This window comes from Martes martes, assembly GCF_963455335.1.
Source record: "Martes martes genome assembly, chromosome: 4".
Taxonomy (NCBI): Eukaryota; Metazoa; Chordata; class Mammalia; order Carnivora; family Mustelidae; genus Martes; species Martes martes.
Window position 1 is genome coordinate 31270915 of NC_137891.1, and position 15686 is coordinate 31286600.

Consider the following 15686-nt stretch of genomic DNA (forward strand, 5'->3'; position numbering starts at 1 on the left):
TCTCCATCAATATTGATTAGAGGAAAGGACACTGTTCAAAGTCACAGAACTGTTATGTGAAAAGAAATTCTATTGTCTTACTTTAAACAACTATTCAGTGCTGAGTCCTGAGCAATTTTATCTAGTTTAGCACGCCACCTATATAGTTCATTTTCTCTCCAACTGACCTATTCAGTCCTTTTTTAAAACTATATTTCAATCTTTATTCTGAGAATTGAATGAATGGCTTTTTCTGCATGAACCCAAAGGCCTGTAAAAGAAGGGTATATAGTTGAAAACAAAGTCAAGTGGGATTGTTTCTGACAGCATTCAGTTATTTTGTCTTTAAGTGGTGTTTTTTTAACAAAATATTTTTTCAAAACATTTGAGAATATTTATACTAATAATAATCTATGAAATTCAACATGTGTGTAGATCTCAAAGACTTTAAATTGGACCAAAATTTTGACCATTATCTTGTCTATCAAAATAACCTCTTAATGTAACAATTCAATCTTGGGACCAGAAAACCTGGCCCTTGTCTCCCCCTTATCTGGGCCTCAGTTTTCCCATCTGGACAATGAAGGTTGGATGAGATGATTCTAAGGTCTCTATTGAATAGCAGTGACAACAAAAGAAAAAGGGAACTTGGGATCTTTGATAGAATAAACAGCATGAGTTTTGAATCAGACAGATCTGGGTTTGAATCACAGATATTATTAGCTGTAGAAGTTTGATTTCATTGTACTCTGCTACAAAATGGGACTTAATTAAGAGCTATATTGAGATTTAAATGAGAACAAGCCTATAATATTCCTAGCACAATTTGTGCTCATATTTTATGGTCCTATAAATGGTAGGACCATATTTTAAGGTCAGGAAGAACATAAGGCTGAGCACATGATCAACTCTAGTAATTTCCACTCTGGCACTCGAGAAGAAAGGGAGTGCATATCACTGTCCTTTAGCAGCAGAGATATTCCTCTGCTGTGATGAAACTGGAGACGTCAGGGTTTAAAAAAAGTACACCATCAGGAGAAGGCACCACGTCTTGGCAAGAAATGTTTAACATAGTTTCCACCGTCACCAAACTCTTCCCCACCCACCCTCACACCCTGCTTCTATTTAAACCTCAGGCACTCCCCAGGTTCATACTCACGTTAGCCAGTACCCAGGCTACCGGCAGAGAAGAGAAGGGTGGCATGGCTCCGGGAGAAAAGGAAAGAGAGGAGGCCCCAGCCAAGCGTGCCCTCCGGAAGGTACGCACAGCCACCCTGGTGATCAGCTTGGCCCGAGGTTGGCAGCAGTGGGCAAATGAGAACAGCACCAGGCAGGCCCAAGAGCCCACAGGCTGGCAGCCAGGAGGGACCCAGGACGCACCCCAAGCCCCTAAGTCGGTGGTCAACCCCACTCTACACCAGCAAGCTCAGAGCACCCCAAAGTCCCCCTCCCAAAAGTCAGAGGGACATGGAGATGGACAAAGTTCAGAGGGAGCCACCGAAGTCTCTCCTATCAAAAGGAAAGAGGTGACCAAAACAGTTGTCAGCAAAGCTTATGAGAGAGGAGGGGATGTGAGCCACCTGAGCCACCGATATGAGGACGGCGACATTCCTGGAGCCGGGCACCCAGAAAATGACATTGACAGAATCCTCCACAGCCATGGCTCCCCGACACGGAGGAGGAAATGTGCCAACCTGGTATCCGAGCTGACCAAAGGCTGGAAAGAGATGGAACAGGATGAGCCCACGTGGAGGAGCGACAGCATTGACACAGAGGACAGCGGCTATGGAGGGGAGACCGAGGAGAGGCCCGAGCAGGACGGAGAGCAGGCGCTCACCACCAGAATCAAGCGCCCCTTGCCTTCCCAGTAAGTGAATGCTCCCCTTTGGCTGCTTATACTGCCTCTGAGCCCCAACCAGCCATGGGGGGACTGAGAGAGCAGGAAAGTGCTCCCAAAGTTAGAATGAGAATCTTCAAAAGTAGGCAGGTGGCGAGGTCCTGTGGGGAAGCCTCTGCCTCTGGGCCCAAGGGGCGGTACCAACCTAGACATGGACCTCTGGGTCAAGGGCCTGTACTTTCCTGTTTCTTCATTATGTTTTGAACTGAATACTCCAGTTTTAGCTTCAACAAAGATGAAGCCACCAGAGAAAGATGTCTGCTTTGGGTACATCTTTAAAATAAAGTCTAGGACAAGTAGCAAATTGGCTTATTTCTCTGCAGAAAATGTGCTTGCTGGTAGACTAAGACTGGGCAAATCTTTCCCGTGTCTCAAACCAATCTATAGCATTATCGGGGGGCATGTCTACCCACATAGTGCCCGTGGGACACTGGTCTCTAGGACCCTGTAAACTGCTGGGAGTCTGCCATCTAACTTGAGAGTAGGCTCTGAAGTTAGACAGACCCAAGTTCAAATTCCAGCTCTGCTCTAACAATAGTTGATAATATCGTATTATACTCAAATATTATATATATTATACTCAAAAGTGGCTAAGAGAGTAGATCCTAAGTGTTCTCCTCTCTCTCTGTCTCACACACGAACTGGTTATTTTTCTAAGCCCATTTCCTCCTTTGTAAAATGATAGCAAGAGTAAAATTTTGAGATAAATTCTATTGTATTGGAAGAAGTAAAGGAGATTAAGGCTGCCAAGAATTCAGCACAGTACCTGCTCCCTATGCTCCATATATAAAAGCTGTTATTATTCACATCGATTCTACTATTTGGCAACTTTTCAAACTTTCAGAGAAGGTTTGTTCTGTTGGTAAACAATGACAGAAATGCTATTAAAGCTAGGTCATTAAAATACCACAATTCTAAGACATTTAGATGTCAAATACACATACCCCCCAACAGAGGCTGAGCCAAACTGATACAGTTATTCAGACAAAAAATACGTATTTCCTTTTAAGACAGTAACTCCATCTCCATATAGTAGAAAGTCAGGGTATCTCACTCCACAACTATAGACTATCAAAATATGTGAAAAGCCTCGATATGATGAATGCTTACAAACTGACTCCCTTTGGAAATATTAGTCACGTAGGTATGCTTCTTAAGCTTTATGAAACAATCAGAAAGAAAAGAACAAAACTGACACCAAATTTGACAAAACCTGTCATACAGTTTGTGACTTTAAAGGTGTTTTGAAAGAATTAGAACTATGATATCGCATGCTTTCAAGAAACATGAAATGGCAAATCTAGATAATTGTAATGATGCTCACACATTTAGCACACGCCACAGACGGCTAACATGCTCTGTCCTTTTCTCTCTCACGATCTGATGAAGCAGGGATTATTCCAATTTACGGAGGGGAGCACTAAAGCTCAGAGGGGAGGTGTACCTCCCTCTGAGGGAGCAAGTTAGTAACAAAGCTGAGATGTGCTTGTCTCCAAATGCGGTGTTTTGAAACAGACATCGTGCTATCACTCAGTGCCTTGAGGATGCTGTGGAGAGATCTGGATTTGTGCTCTACTTTCATTAATACCGAAATTCATAATCAGAAATAATAATTCTGCCAGGAAATATGGAACTGTAGTCTGATTCTGGCCTTGTGGATTTGGGGTATGTGTGTGTGTACACGGGTGTGTGTGCCCTTGCTAGAAACGAAATCATAGAACCCAACAGAATAAAGATTGAGGATGGCACAAAGATCTTCTGTCAGCATGGTTCAGATTGGCTTGAGGTGGGAAGTGGACGACAGCCTCTAATGCATGTAGTCTTCTTGGGCACTTTCTACGTTTCTTTATATGTTTATTCATTTAATCCTCACAATGTTCTCATGGGCAGGTCTAAGTATTCTCCACATTTGATAGATGGAGCATAAGATAAAGACATAGTAGAAAATCTGGATAAGATTTTATAGCCTATGGGACTTGAACCCAGGCATTCTGGCTCTTGACCCCGCTCTCTTCACCACACTCTAAACAGGAAGTGGGGACTCACATACAGGACCCTTCTCAGGTTCTTAAAATCAGACACGTACATGGACACCTTCTTAGTGTGATGAAGAGGTGTATAAGTTTTGGATGAGAGACAATTAGGTTTGAATCATGGTTACTTTGGCAAATCCTGTCTCTTTGTCCTCACCTAAAAAAAAAAAATAGATGTAGCTCATAGTTATTTTGATATTGATTATGCAAAGCAATGGACCCAGAGGAACTCCTTAATAATTTGTACACATTATAATACAGGGACCATTCCTTGTGATCCCAACCCTACAGGATACTAGGAGATTGGTCCTCAGGGTTGGGGCAGAGGATTGGGATTAAATCTCCTCTTTCCTCCTTTAGTTCCTTTCTCTTAGTCTTGAAGAACATAGGGTACCAGAATGTTGTACACAGAAACAACGTCGCTTAGTGTCAGCAGTAACCCTAGCTGTGCCCAGGAAGCTTCAGCACAAGCCTGATGGGACTCTCAAATGCTGCTTGAGAAATGATCGTGACATTATTAACTAAGCCTGTGTGAAAGGAGATTCTGTTCATTTATTTTTCATTCTAAGCACCATTCTTTACCCATACCCACCAACAGGGAGAAAATTATGTATCACAAATGTTTAAGTAGAAGGAAAGAGAGGTTTTTTGGTGGTTAAGATGTTCTATGGATTAAAAAAAAAAGTCAGGTTTGGTAAAAAGTAGAGATACTCTTTACTAACAGATTTGCTAACTGGGTTTAAGTATGAAAATGGTTTATATTTAATGCTTTATTTTAAAAATGTTGAGTGTTTTGATTGTGTAGTTACATGACTTGTTTGGTCCAGCTCCTTTAGACAAAGGAAACTGCCTCCCTCTGCCATACAGTAATGGTGCAATATTAAAGTGCCAATCATGCATTCATCCTCCCCACGTTACACTCAGCAAAAATAGTAATAGTGGGGAATGAGAATGCCATTTTATAGATAAGGGAATTGACACAGAGAGACACTAAGAAATGTATGCAAGTCATAGAGTTAGTACGTGATTGAGTTGGGAAGGCTGATGACAGAGCTTATGTTCTTAACCACTCTGTTAGACTGATTCTTTCAGCAGAGAATGGGCTCAAGAAAACTAAAATAGAGGTCAAAGTGTCAGCTTAATTAATGGAATCCCAATAACACCCTAAGTGTAAAGTCTGGGTACAACTATATTGAAGGATTTTGCTAGAAATAGAGCCGAAGTATGGCTTTCTGCTATTTGACCCCAATTCTAGAGCATGGAACCCTTTCTATGGGTCTGAGGACAGTTACCAATGGGCAAGAAGAATCACGGGCCAGGCCCCCAAACCTGACTGATAACAGACAGGGTTAAGTGTGACCCTGTGAGGGGCGTGCTTCCATTCATCAAACTGGCTAGACTTCCTGCGGAGAGGAGCAAGCAAACCAGAGGAGCAGATTCTCCCCGGCACTTCCCTGGGAATTTGGAGAGGGTGGCGGAAATTATTTGCTTTACTGACAGAGAAATGTTCCTGGGCCAAGAGGAGAAATGCTCCCTCTACAGGAGAGTCTTTGGGGTGGGGCCATGAAGGCAGGTCTCTGCTCTCTTCACACAGATTCAAGACTGAGACCAGAAAATGCCACCTGGTGTCTGGGTGGTTCAGAGGGTTAAGCCTCTGCCTTCAGCTCAGGTCATGGTCTCAGGGTCCTGGGATGGAGCCCTGCATCGGGCTCTCTGATGAACGGGGAGTCTGCTTCCCCCTCTCTCTCTGCCTGCTTGTGATCTTTCTCTCTCTGCCAAATAAATAAATAAAAAGAAAGAAAATGTCACCTCCAGGCCCTGTGATATTCGAAACATCATTTGGTGATGCAGGTGAAGGCCACCTCCCAGAGAATTTCCAGCGCCAGAGAACTTGGTTAGGTTTGAAATATACCTTCCAGAATTTTTATTTCCTGTGGGGTTTATTCATATTAAATAATGTACCCACATAATTATTACTCCAAAATTATAAAACTATGATGCAATTCGTTCCTGTATTCTCATTAGATTGCTGAAAAGCCCATTCACATGAGAAAGCAATACTCAAACTGATGTCATTTGATAACAGATGATAACAGATAAATAAGTTTCTGAATTTGTTTCAGTGAATGAACGTACATTTTCCAATTAGAATGCTTATAATGTCTCGTACGGTTAGTTACTTTGCACATAATTGGATAGGGAAAATATTTGTTGATTGACTATAAGAGAATTTGTTTATTAATAATGAAGAAACCAAGAAGCCAAGTTTAGATGAAGTAACTACTATCTTAAAATATGGGTGTGATGTCAGTCTTTGAATATTGCTTTGCTTTCTATAAATTTATACTATACTATCTTCCTAAAGCTCAATCTAAACTATTATTCACATTTTTACTTAAAGATTAAAAAAAAAAAAAGGATTAGCTGGTATACTTTTTCTTATGTTCATTGACCAAGAAGATATTTAAAGTATAAGATTTTCTAATCCTGGGCTACCTGGGGGGCTCAATCATTAAGCGTCTGTCCTTGGCTCAGGTCATGATCTCAGGTCCTGGGATCCAGCCCTGAATCGAGCCCTGCATCGAAAGGGAGTCTGCCCCTCCCTTTCCCTCTGTTCCTGCCCTGCTTGTGTTCCCTGTCTCCCTCTAGCTCTCTCTGTTAAATAAATAAATAAAGTCTTTAAAAAAAAAAGTTCTAATCTCTAATCCTGATTTAAGCATGAACTTTCAGGCTTTTTAGAAACTGGAAATACAAAAACAATACAGAATGTTTAAAAGATAGAGACAAATACTCATTAAGGTATTCCTCCTGGTACTTCATTTTTTATAATCTACGTTCTAATTCTTGCTTATTAGACAAATTTCTTTGCTTTCCTTCTCTCCTATTTTTTGGGAATTACAGTTTGACAATATAACAAATGGACATTAAGATTTAGGAGGTGATTTTGAAAAGATAAATGCTTCACTTCCTCAGAGATTTATTAACTCACTAATTTCAACCCTATCCCTAATGACATAGGGTTTCAAGATTCAGGGACTTTAAGTTCCTAATGCAAATTAGAGGGGAAAAAACCCTACATCAAGGAATCAGAGGCCCATATAACATACAGTTTAAACAAGTTACCTTGGGAGGCTAATTTGAATATTTTTTCTTTCTTTCTTTCTTTCTTTCTTTAAATCATAAAATCAATATGATACCAACAGGAAAGATAATTTTTTAAAAAAGAAAAAACAACAACTGCCATCTGGATACTAACAATTATTTTCAATTGTACACATGCCACTGATTTCCTCATCTTGATGTGTACGCATTTTATATAGTTAGAATTTTACCATGAACTCAAATTGGTATTACTCTGATTATCTTCACAGATGTCTTTTAATGGCTACTTTTTAAAAAATTATTGAATATTCAATAAGATCCTAAAACAGTGTCTGACACACAGTCAGTGTCATAAATACCTTAATAAAAAGATGGAAAGTATGCCAACTTGGCCAGAAGTTTCTTTTCTTTTTTTTTTTTTTTTGATTTTATTTTTCTATTTCACAGAGAGATAGAGCGAGAGAAGGAATATGAGCAGGGGGAGAGGGAGAGGGAAAAGCAGGCTCCCAGCTGAGCAGGAAGCCTGATGCCGGGCTCCTGTGATCATGACCTGAGCCGAAGGCAGACACTTAATGACTGAGCCACCCAGGCACTCCCAGAAGTTCCTTAAAGGAAAGATATACAGTAGCTCCCCCTTATCTGTGGGAGATATGTTCTAAGACCTCCGTGAATGCTTAAAAATGCAGGAAATATCAAACCTATATATCCTATGCTTTTTGCTATACGTACATGTCTATGAAAAAGCTTAATTTATAAATTAGGCACAGTAAGAAATTTTAACCACAATAATAATAGGACAATTATAACAGTGTACTATAATAAAAGTTATGTGAATGTGGTCTCTCTTTCAAAATACCTTATAGTTCTATACTCACTCTTACTCTATACTTACTCTATACTCTGTACTTACTCTATACTCTATACTTACTCTATGCTCACTCTATATTGTTCTTTACTCACTCTTACTATGATGGTGTGAGATGATAAAATGCCTACGTGATGAGGGGTGGCTGTGTGGCTCATATAAGTGTCTGACTCCTGATTTCTGCTTGGGTCATGATCTCAGGGTTACGAGTTCAAGCACCATGTCAGGTTCCACACTAGGCATGGAGCCTGCTTGGGATTCTCTCTCTCCCTCTGTCCCTCCCCACTCATGTGCTCTCTCTCTTAAAAGAAAGAAAGAGGAAGGAAGGAAGGAAGGAAGGGGAAAAAGAAAAAAATGCATACGTGATGAGATGAAGTGAGGTGAATGATGTAGGCACAGTGAATGTAGTGTTAGGTTACTATTGATCTGATGATTCATTAGAAGGAGGTTCATTTGCCTCCAGACTGTAGTTGCCTGTGGGTAACTAAACCTGGGAATAAGGGGGAACTACTAAAACTTACATTTTATAATACAGGACGGAACTGTAGTCAGTATTTGGGAGACACAAGTATGAGTTAACAAATTATGCCATTCTCCTCAATGTCTTCTGAGATGTTTCGAGTCTCTTCTCTAGCAGGATGTCCCTGCCTCAAATCAGGTATGAGCTTTGGGTTATGCTGGGATGGCCCTGAGCGCGTTATTCAAGACTACGCTTGTCATGTATTGCCATGATTCTAAGGGGAGAAGGCATTTGCTCTCATCTGATAATGAGATCAAGCAGCCCTTACTCTGGGATGCTAAACAGGGACAGTCTATGGAGAGGCAGGTGGTGGTGAGGACCCGCAGGGCTGAGAGAAATCCATCCCATTTCAATATGGTATAATTCCTAGCACTTTTCCATACGTGCGTGACTTTTAAAAATTGCAGTAACTGTGTATAGTTTTTTACGTGCTATTTCCCAATTTACTTTGTCACGTGTTTTTGTCCAAGTGGCTACAAAGAATAGCAGTGTTCTACCTATCAGCCGTACCCCCAGTTTGAGCTCTGTCGTAATAATGAAACAGAATGCCTCAAGAATAGTTCTGAACACATAAAACATGGTAATTAGTGAAAGTTTGCCATCTAGTGGCTGTTAATGCCTCTTTTGAAAATGTTAATACAAGTACATGAGTCTCCCTATCCATGTCTGTGTGTCTGTGAGTTTCCTGACTTTGGATAACCAGATTTCAGGAAGTGAGGTTGGGTAGTAAGGAATACCCATGTTGGACGTGTAACTGGGTTTTGAATAGAGATTTGTGAACGTTTGGAAGAAAGGGCTGCTTAGCTCAGGCACACTGCTCACTCCGCAACTGCAGGAGGCTCTGCACCTCCAGTCCCAGTGCTTCTAGGCGTGAGGCCACTTGGTGCAGGGGAGAAGGAAGGGTGGGTGCTTGTGACGTTGAGGACTACAAATCTGATTTTCCATAGTCCAGGAGTTCATGTTTTACTCACGAAGGCAAAGAGATCTAGGAAAAAGGGTCTAGGAGACTGGATATGAAAAAGAGAAATCTCTTAAAGACAAATTTTACCCATTTTAAAATTGGCCTGTACCTTCATGTCACTACCGATCCATACTTTCAAGGCTGTTTTTTGTTTTGTTTTGTTTTGCTTTTTGTTTAAATAAGAAAATGCATTCCACATTGCAAAGACACACACGCCTGTGAAGCACAACTCATCTACTTATTGGACTCTGTACCCGTGGGAGTGACAGACATCCCTGCACAGTGGGGAGGCATTGACTTCAGCCTCAGACAGTGGGTGTTTGAATTCTACCTTTGTCACTGGTTTAGGGGAGTATTTTGCAGAAGTTGCACACAGGCCTGGTTCAAATCCCAGCACTATCACTTACCAGGTTTGTGACTTTAAGCGAGTAATTTAACCACCCTGACCTCAGCTTCCTCATCTGGGAAGTGAGAATAGTCAGACCTGTCTCATAAAATGGTTGTAGGAATATTAATATAAAGTATATAGAAGAATGCCAGCACAAAGTATTCGATAAATGTTACTATTGCTAGCAGCTGTCTTCTATCTTTACAACTTGATATTCCAAAATTTGTGGCATATCATTGATACTAATATAAATATGTTCTCATCAAAAATCTATATATGAACATATATACATATGTGAATAATACAATGTATATATGCTACTATAATAAGCCTTATTTTGGGGAAATAACTGGTTTCTGAAGTCCTATACAAAGTGGTTTCCCTTAAAACATTTATATGATTCCAATGCTAAAATGTCATCAACATGTAATTTTAAGACATTCATGTTTACATTATATTTGTGAAAAGAAGATTTTTTTTCCTGACATAGAGTTTAATGTTTTTTATAGTACACCAAAATGAGGACAATGGTCGTTGTCAGCTCTCCTCAAGTAAAAATAAAGAACAATGGTGTGACTGTTCTAATTTTTCTTCTTTCATTTCTAATTTATTATCTTATGATTATATCGTTTATAATGAAGAAAATTACATTTACATAAAGACGCCTACGCGCAGGAAGTACAAAGACAAAGCAGCACTTGGATGTCAAGTATCAGGATCTTGATTCTTCATTCTCTCTCCCTTTTAGGGCAAATAGATTTACAGAGAAACTCAGCTGCAAGGCCCAACGGAAATACAGCCAAGTGGACAGCCTGAAAGGGAGATGGCAGCAATGGGCTGACGAACACATACAATCCCAGAAACTCAATCCTTTCAGTGAGGAATTTGATTATCAGCTGGCCATGTCCACCCGCCTTCACAAAGGAGACGAAGGCTATGGGCGTCCCAAGGAGGGAACCAAAACGGCGGAAAGGGCCAAGCGAGCTGAGGAGCACATCTACAGAGAGATCATGGACATGTGCTTCATCATCCGCACCATGGCCCGCCACCGACGAGATGGCAAGATCCAGGTTACTTTTGGAGATCTCTTTGACCGCTATGTTCGTATCTCAGATAAAGTGGTGGGCATTCTCATGCGTGCCAGGAAGCATGGGCTGGTTGACTTCGAAGGAGAGATGCTATGGCAAGGCCGAGATGACCATGTCGTGATTACTCTACTCCAGTGAACCTTCCACAACGAAAGCCAGACTCGACCCACTGCTGTCTTAATGCCAAATGCTAATGCAGTAAAAATTAAAATGCAAACCACTCTGTAATAAGTTAGTAAATATTAAACAATTTTTACATAAATGACTTTTTGAGACTCTATTTCTGAGGAAGTTTGAAGATTTTGAAGAAGTACACACAGCCTATCAGAAGGCATTAGAGTGTTATCAGTATACAAGAATGGCATAAATATTTGAAATTCTACTTACCCTTTAGGCAAAAATATTTGGCTATTAGTTGCAGAAATTATTATAGATCTTTAAGCAGTTGCCACATCTAAGAAAAATGCTGATTTTAGGTAAACATTAGCAGAACATAGTAAGATGTGTCATTTTGGGGGAAAGAATTCAGTTAAGTCTGGCAAAACTAAAAATATTCTAAGAAGCTAGACTTTGTATTATTATTTCTATCAAATCATCACTTATAAAATAAACACGTAAGTAAAAAGTATCCAAGTAAGATGTGGAAATTGATGAAATTTCTCTGTTACCTTGGAATTTAAAAGATTTCCAATAGGAGTTAGTTGTCCTTTTTGTATGATTTGCACAAATCACATAAAAACAAACATCGCTGGTGTTCTTAAAGCTAAAAGAGAGGGTGGTATGTTTACCGTCACCGTGAAAGTAGTACACAGGTGAGAGATTCAGAATTAACTGTCTTTGTAGGACTTCTTGGAGGAGTTTATTTTTTCTCAAAACATTAATGCATCATGCTTCTTACACTTATGTCAGTGTATACAATGAAGTAGGAATACAGAAAATTCTACAATGAAGTGGAATATTCAGTGTAAAAGAATCTGATAGAATCATTGGAAAATTAGAAACACATTTGAGTCATTTTAATTTTCTTGATGCTCTAACAAATTTTATGAAATACCCAAGAGTCATAAAATGGCATTATTAGTTTTGCCAAAGTAAAAAAGCTGTTTCATATAATGACAGAAAAGCTTAGTGGGCATTAATCTGTTACTTATTTTTTCTCAGATTTAATGTGTCTTACAAAATTCTAAAAACCAACTAAGATGTGAGGTTTTAATTCTTACTAATTTCACTAAAAGTTGGTAATTATAGTACTTTCGTGTTAAATACAGAAATTAATGTCAGATTATAATACCTCAAGGTAACAGATACATTCATAATTGTTAGATGTTAGGTTTACTGTAACGTATGGATTAAACTACTATAGGAATTATCTTTGTTTTCACATATGATTCTCTTTCAAACTGAAAGTTCCAATATCTTCTTAAAGAAGAATGTGTATTTTTGTTTCCCTAATAGATTTGTTAAATTACAAATTAATGACCAATATTTCTAAACAGAATTTCATATAAGATCTACGCTTCTATCACAGTGAAACCTATGTCAACATTTAAAGTCATGCACAAGAATAAAAGATATTTTCTATATTTTCTGTTCTTGTTTATATATTACTGTTTTAATGTTATATTCCACAATACCACTTATTGTGCTTGAAATACAACAAAATTATAGAGTGCAAATTGGGTTACTTCTAGTATTCGTGGAATATTTAGACCAAGGCTTCAAAAGAATTTCCTCATATTCAGCTCCTAACGATAACAATTATTCAGCCACTGGAGCAGATAGTCCAAACTTCGTTTTGTCGGAATCTGAGGATGGAGTTAGAAAAGTCTTCTCAGAGAGCCTGCATTAACACTCCTCTGAATAAGGTATGGCTGTGAAGTCGGAAATCTAGTTCCCTTAGAGGAAAATGCCTGCTGTGTGAGAGAATTTTATCCTAAAACTTCATGATAAGAAAATATGTAGTTGAAAAACAGCTTTTAGACAAAAAAAAAAAAAAAAAAAAGTAGAACTCGGGTGGTAAACGTCCTTATAGATATTTTTTATAGTTGTCAAAATAATGAAACTTACACATGAAATATACATTATCAGTAGCATTTTACCAATGGTAATTTTATATACTCAATAAGCAAAGTATACAATCGGTTTCCAAATCTTCAGAATTTTTCTTTTCTGAACTTTCAATAAGAAGTTTTAAGAGTTTGGGGGCAGTTGAAATGTACTTTTTAAATACCCCTTCTGTCCAGACCACCAAATGTTTGGTGACTTTCAGTTGTTATAACTTGAAGTTTTAGGACTTCCTGATTCCCAAGTTCACCTTCTTACCATTCTTCCCACCGACCCCCAACAGGAGGGAAGTCCTGTGTTCGAGTTTTTGCACCTATATTCATTTGCCTTCCACTGTGAATTTGCCAAACTCAAGTTCCTTTTCTCAATACTACCAACAGGTATATTGGGTGTTGATTCTCACATGATGTGGGGATAACTCTGTGTAAGACAAAACTTTGAGTCAATGGGAACTCATGCTCAGGGAAGTGCTGCCGAACTTCAAGTCACTCTCTTCAGAGGTAAGAAGAGCAGAAGTCCATCTGGCCCCTGCTAAAGTGGCCTCTTAGTGAAGATGCTCCCTTAGGATTCCTAAAATGTTCCTTTTTATCCCCGATACCTTCAACATTTCTTAGTACACAGTAAGAACAGAGTTAATGTCTATTGAATTATTTGCTTTACAAATGCACTGTATGATCTGACCTCTCAGGCTAGAGGTTTTCAGAGAACTATGGTTCACTTACCATCATCCCAACAAGGGTGCCTGACGACTTTTTGTGCCCATTTTGGGGGCATGTTGGTATCTAACAAAATTACCTTGCATTTATTTTTTCTTAATTTTTTAAAAGATTTTATTTATTCATTTGACAGAGATTGCAAGTAGGCAGAGAGGCAGGCAGAGAAAGAGGGGGAAGCAGGCTCCCTGCTGAGCAAAGAGCCCAGTGTGGGGCTTGATCCCAGGACCCTGAGATCATGGCCTGAGCCGAAGGCAGAGGCTTAACCCACTGAGCCACCCAGGCGCCCATGCATTTATTTTCTGACCAAGAAATTCTACTTCTAAAATTTTCCTTGAAGATAAAACAATATGAAAACATATGCATAATGCATTATTCATTATTTTAAATTGTAAAATACTGGAAAAACCTAATACATATGGGAACATTGCTGAATAAATTACGGTACATCCACACAATGGAGGCAGTTCTAACAAAAACAAAAATCTTTTGAGAACTGGAGTTATTTTTAGTGTGTATACATATGCATGCACACATATACACATACTGGATTATATATGTGCATGTTTGTGTGTATATATAAGTGTACGTATACACACACACACACACATAATAGAGGATAACCAGAAATAATGAAATTGATTTCCTGTAGGGATAGGGGGAATTGGGTTCAAAAAGACAAAATTCTGCAGAGTTTGACTTTTGAATCCTTTAAATCCTTACATATACAAAAAGTAAAATTAAATAAAGACAGAAAAAATGAAATTGAATATAAACAAAAGTAATAAATCGAATTCTATTTCAAATTCTTAACCACATGGATAAAAAGTGTACATAAGTCTTGAATACAATATTTTGATTAAATATCTTCAGTCTAAAGACAAAAAAACAACCTGCAAAGCAATATTCTATTTTTGTTGTACAGGTGTAGCAATTCTGAAACTATAATGGGTATATTGTCAGATTAAGCAAATCAGGAATATATTGGTATCCTCACAGTGGGAGAAGATACAAACATGGAGGGAGGGAAGACAAGGAAGAAGTCCGTAATGTTAGACCGCTATTAGAGGTGTTAGTGTGCGTTCATGATGTGGATTTACTTCCTGTCTCCTAAAAGGCTTCCTAGAAGCAAAGCCATCGAAGCAGCAGCAAGCACATCTAACATTCAGATTTCTGGGTGCCTGGGTGGCTCAGTTGGTTAAGCGTCTGCCTTTGGCTCAGGTCATGACCTCAGAGGCCAGGGATCCAGCCCTGCTCTCTGCTCTCTGGTCAGTGGGAAGTCTGCTTCTCCCTGTCTTCCTCTGTTCTCTCTCAAATAAACAAAATCTTAAAAAAAAAAAAAATTCGGATTTCAGAGTATCATTCTTCTTGAAAAGGAACATGTCTACTTGGAGAAAAGGCTGCTTCTAGGATTGGGTTACAAGAAGTACAGGTAAATCTGGAACAGGGCCAAGCACCCAAGAAAATGGAAGAAATGTACAGAAGTCAGTTTGACAGGGCACTCACTGGTTAAATATAGGACAGAAATAGATTATAACACTTCAAACTAAAAAAAAAAAAAAGCCATTAGTTCATACCAATAATACATACTCAAGTGATAAAAGAAAGTTCTTACAGTAAATGCCAACTAATGAATGTGCTGAGAATGAAAGAAAAATCATTTTACAACAATTTCTGTAATTCAGGCAAGAATTCTTAATGGATACCAAAAACCTGAAAATCTAGAGAATAGAATAACTACAGTATTAAAGTATTTCCCCACGCATACCTTATTAATTACAAAGGGAAAATGACAGTAATGCAAAAGCATAGTGGACACTATATTAATCAATCAATCCAAGCTATTATCACCAATAAGGGGATAAACATATATATGTGCATCTTTATATGCAGAGAACACAGCATCACTTCTGCGGTTTTCTTGCCAAAAATGCATAACCTAAATACAGGAAAAAATTTAGACAAAGCCACGCTGATGAACATTCTATAATCCTGAGCTCTTCAAACATATCACTCATAAAACACGAAGAATGACTAATGAGCTCTTCTAAGTTAAAGGAGATGAAAACAACTAAC

General features: G+C 38.8%; 1 protein-coding gene across 1 annotated transcript; it reads left to right on the plus strand.

Moving 5' to 3' along the window:
- The first annotated feature begins 1107 nt into the window (after window positions 1-1107).
- On the plus strand, window positions 1108-12415 carry ABRA (actin binding Rho activating protein). Its single transcript, XM_080802161.1, has 2 exons — window positions 1108-1846; window positions 10494-12415. The coding sequence occupies exons 1-2, from the start codon at window positions 1182-1184 to the stop codon at window positions 10969-10971; spliced, it is 1143 nt and encodes a 380-aa protein (XP_080658287.1). The 5' UTR covers window positions 1108-1181; the 3' UTR covers window positions 10972-12415.
- Window positions 12416-15686: the final 3271 nt, after the last annotated feature.

Excerpts from the sequence above, each read along its gene's own strand:
- ABRA (XM_080802161.1), top strand. The coding sequence starts at position 1,182 with ATGGCTCCGGGAGAAAAGGAAAGAGAGGAGGCCCCAGCCAAGCGTGCC. Across the intron at positions 1,847-10,493 it reads AAGCGCCCCTTGCCTTCCCA|GGCAAATAGATTTACAGAGA; the intron begins GTAAGTGAATGC and ends TCTCCCTTTTAG.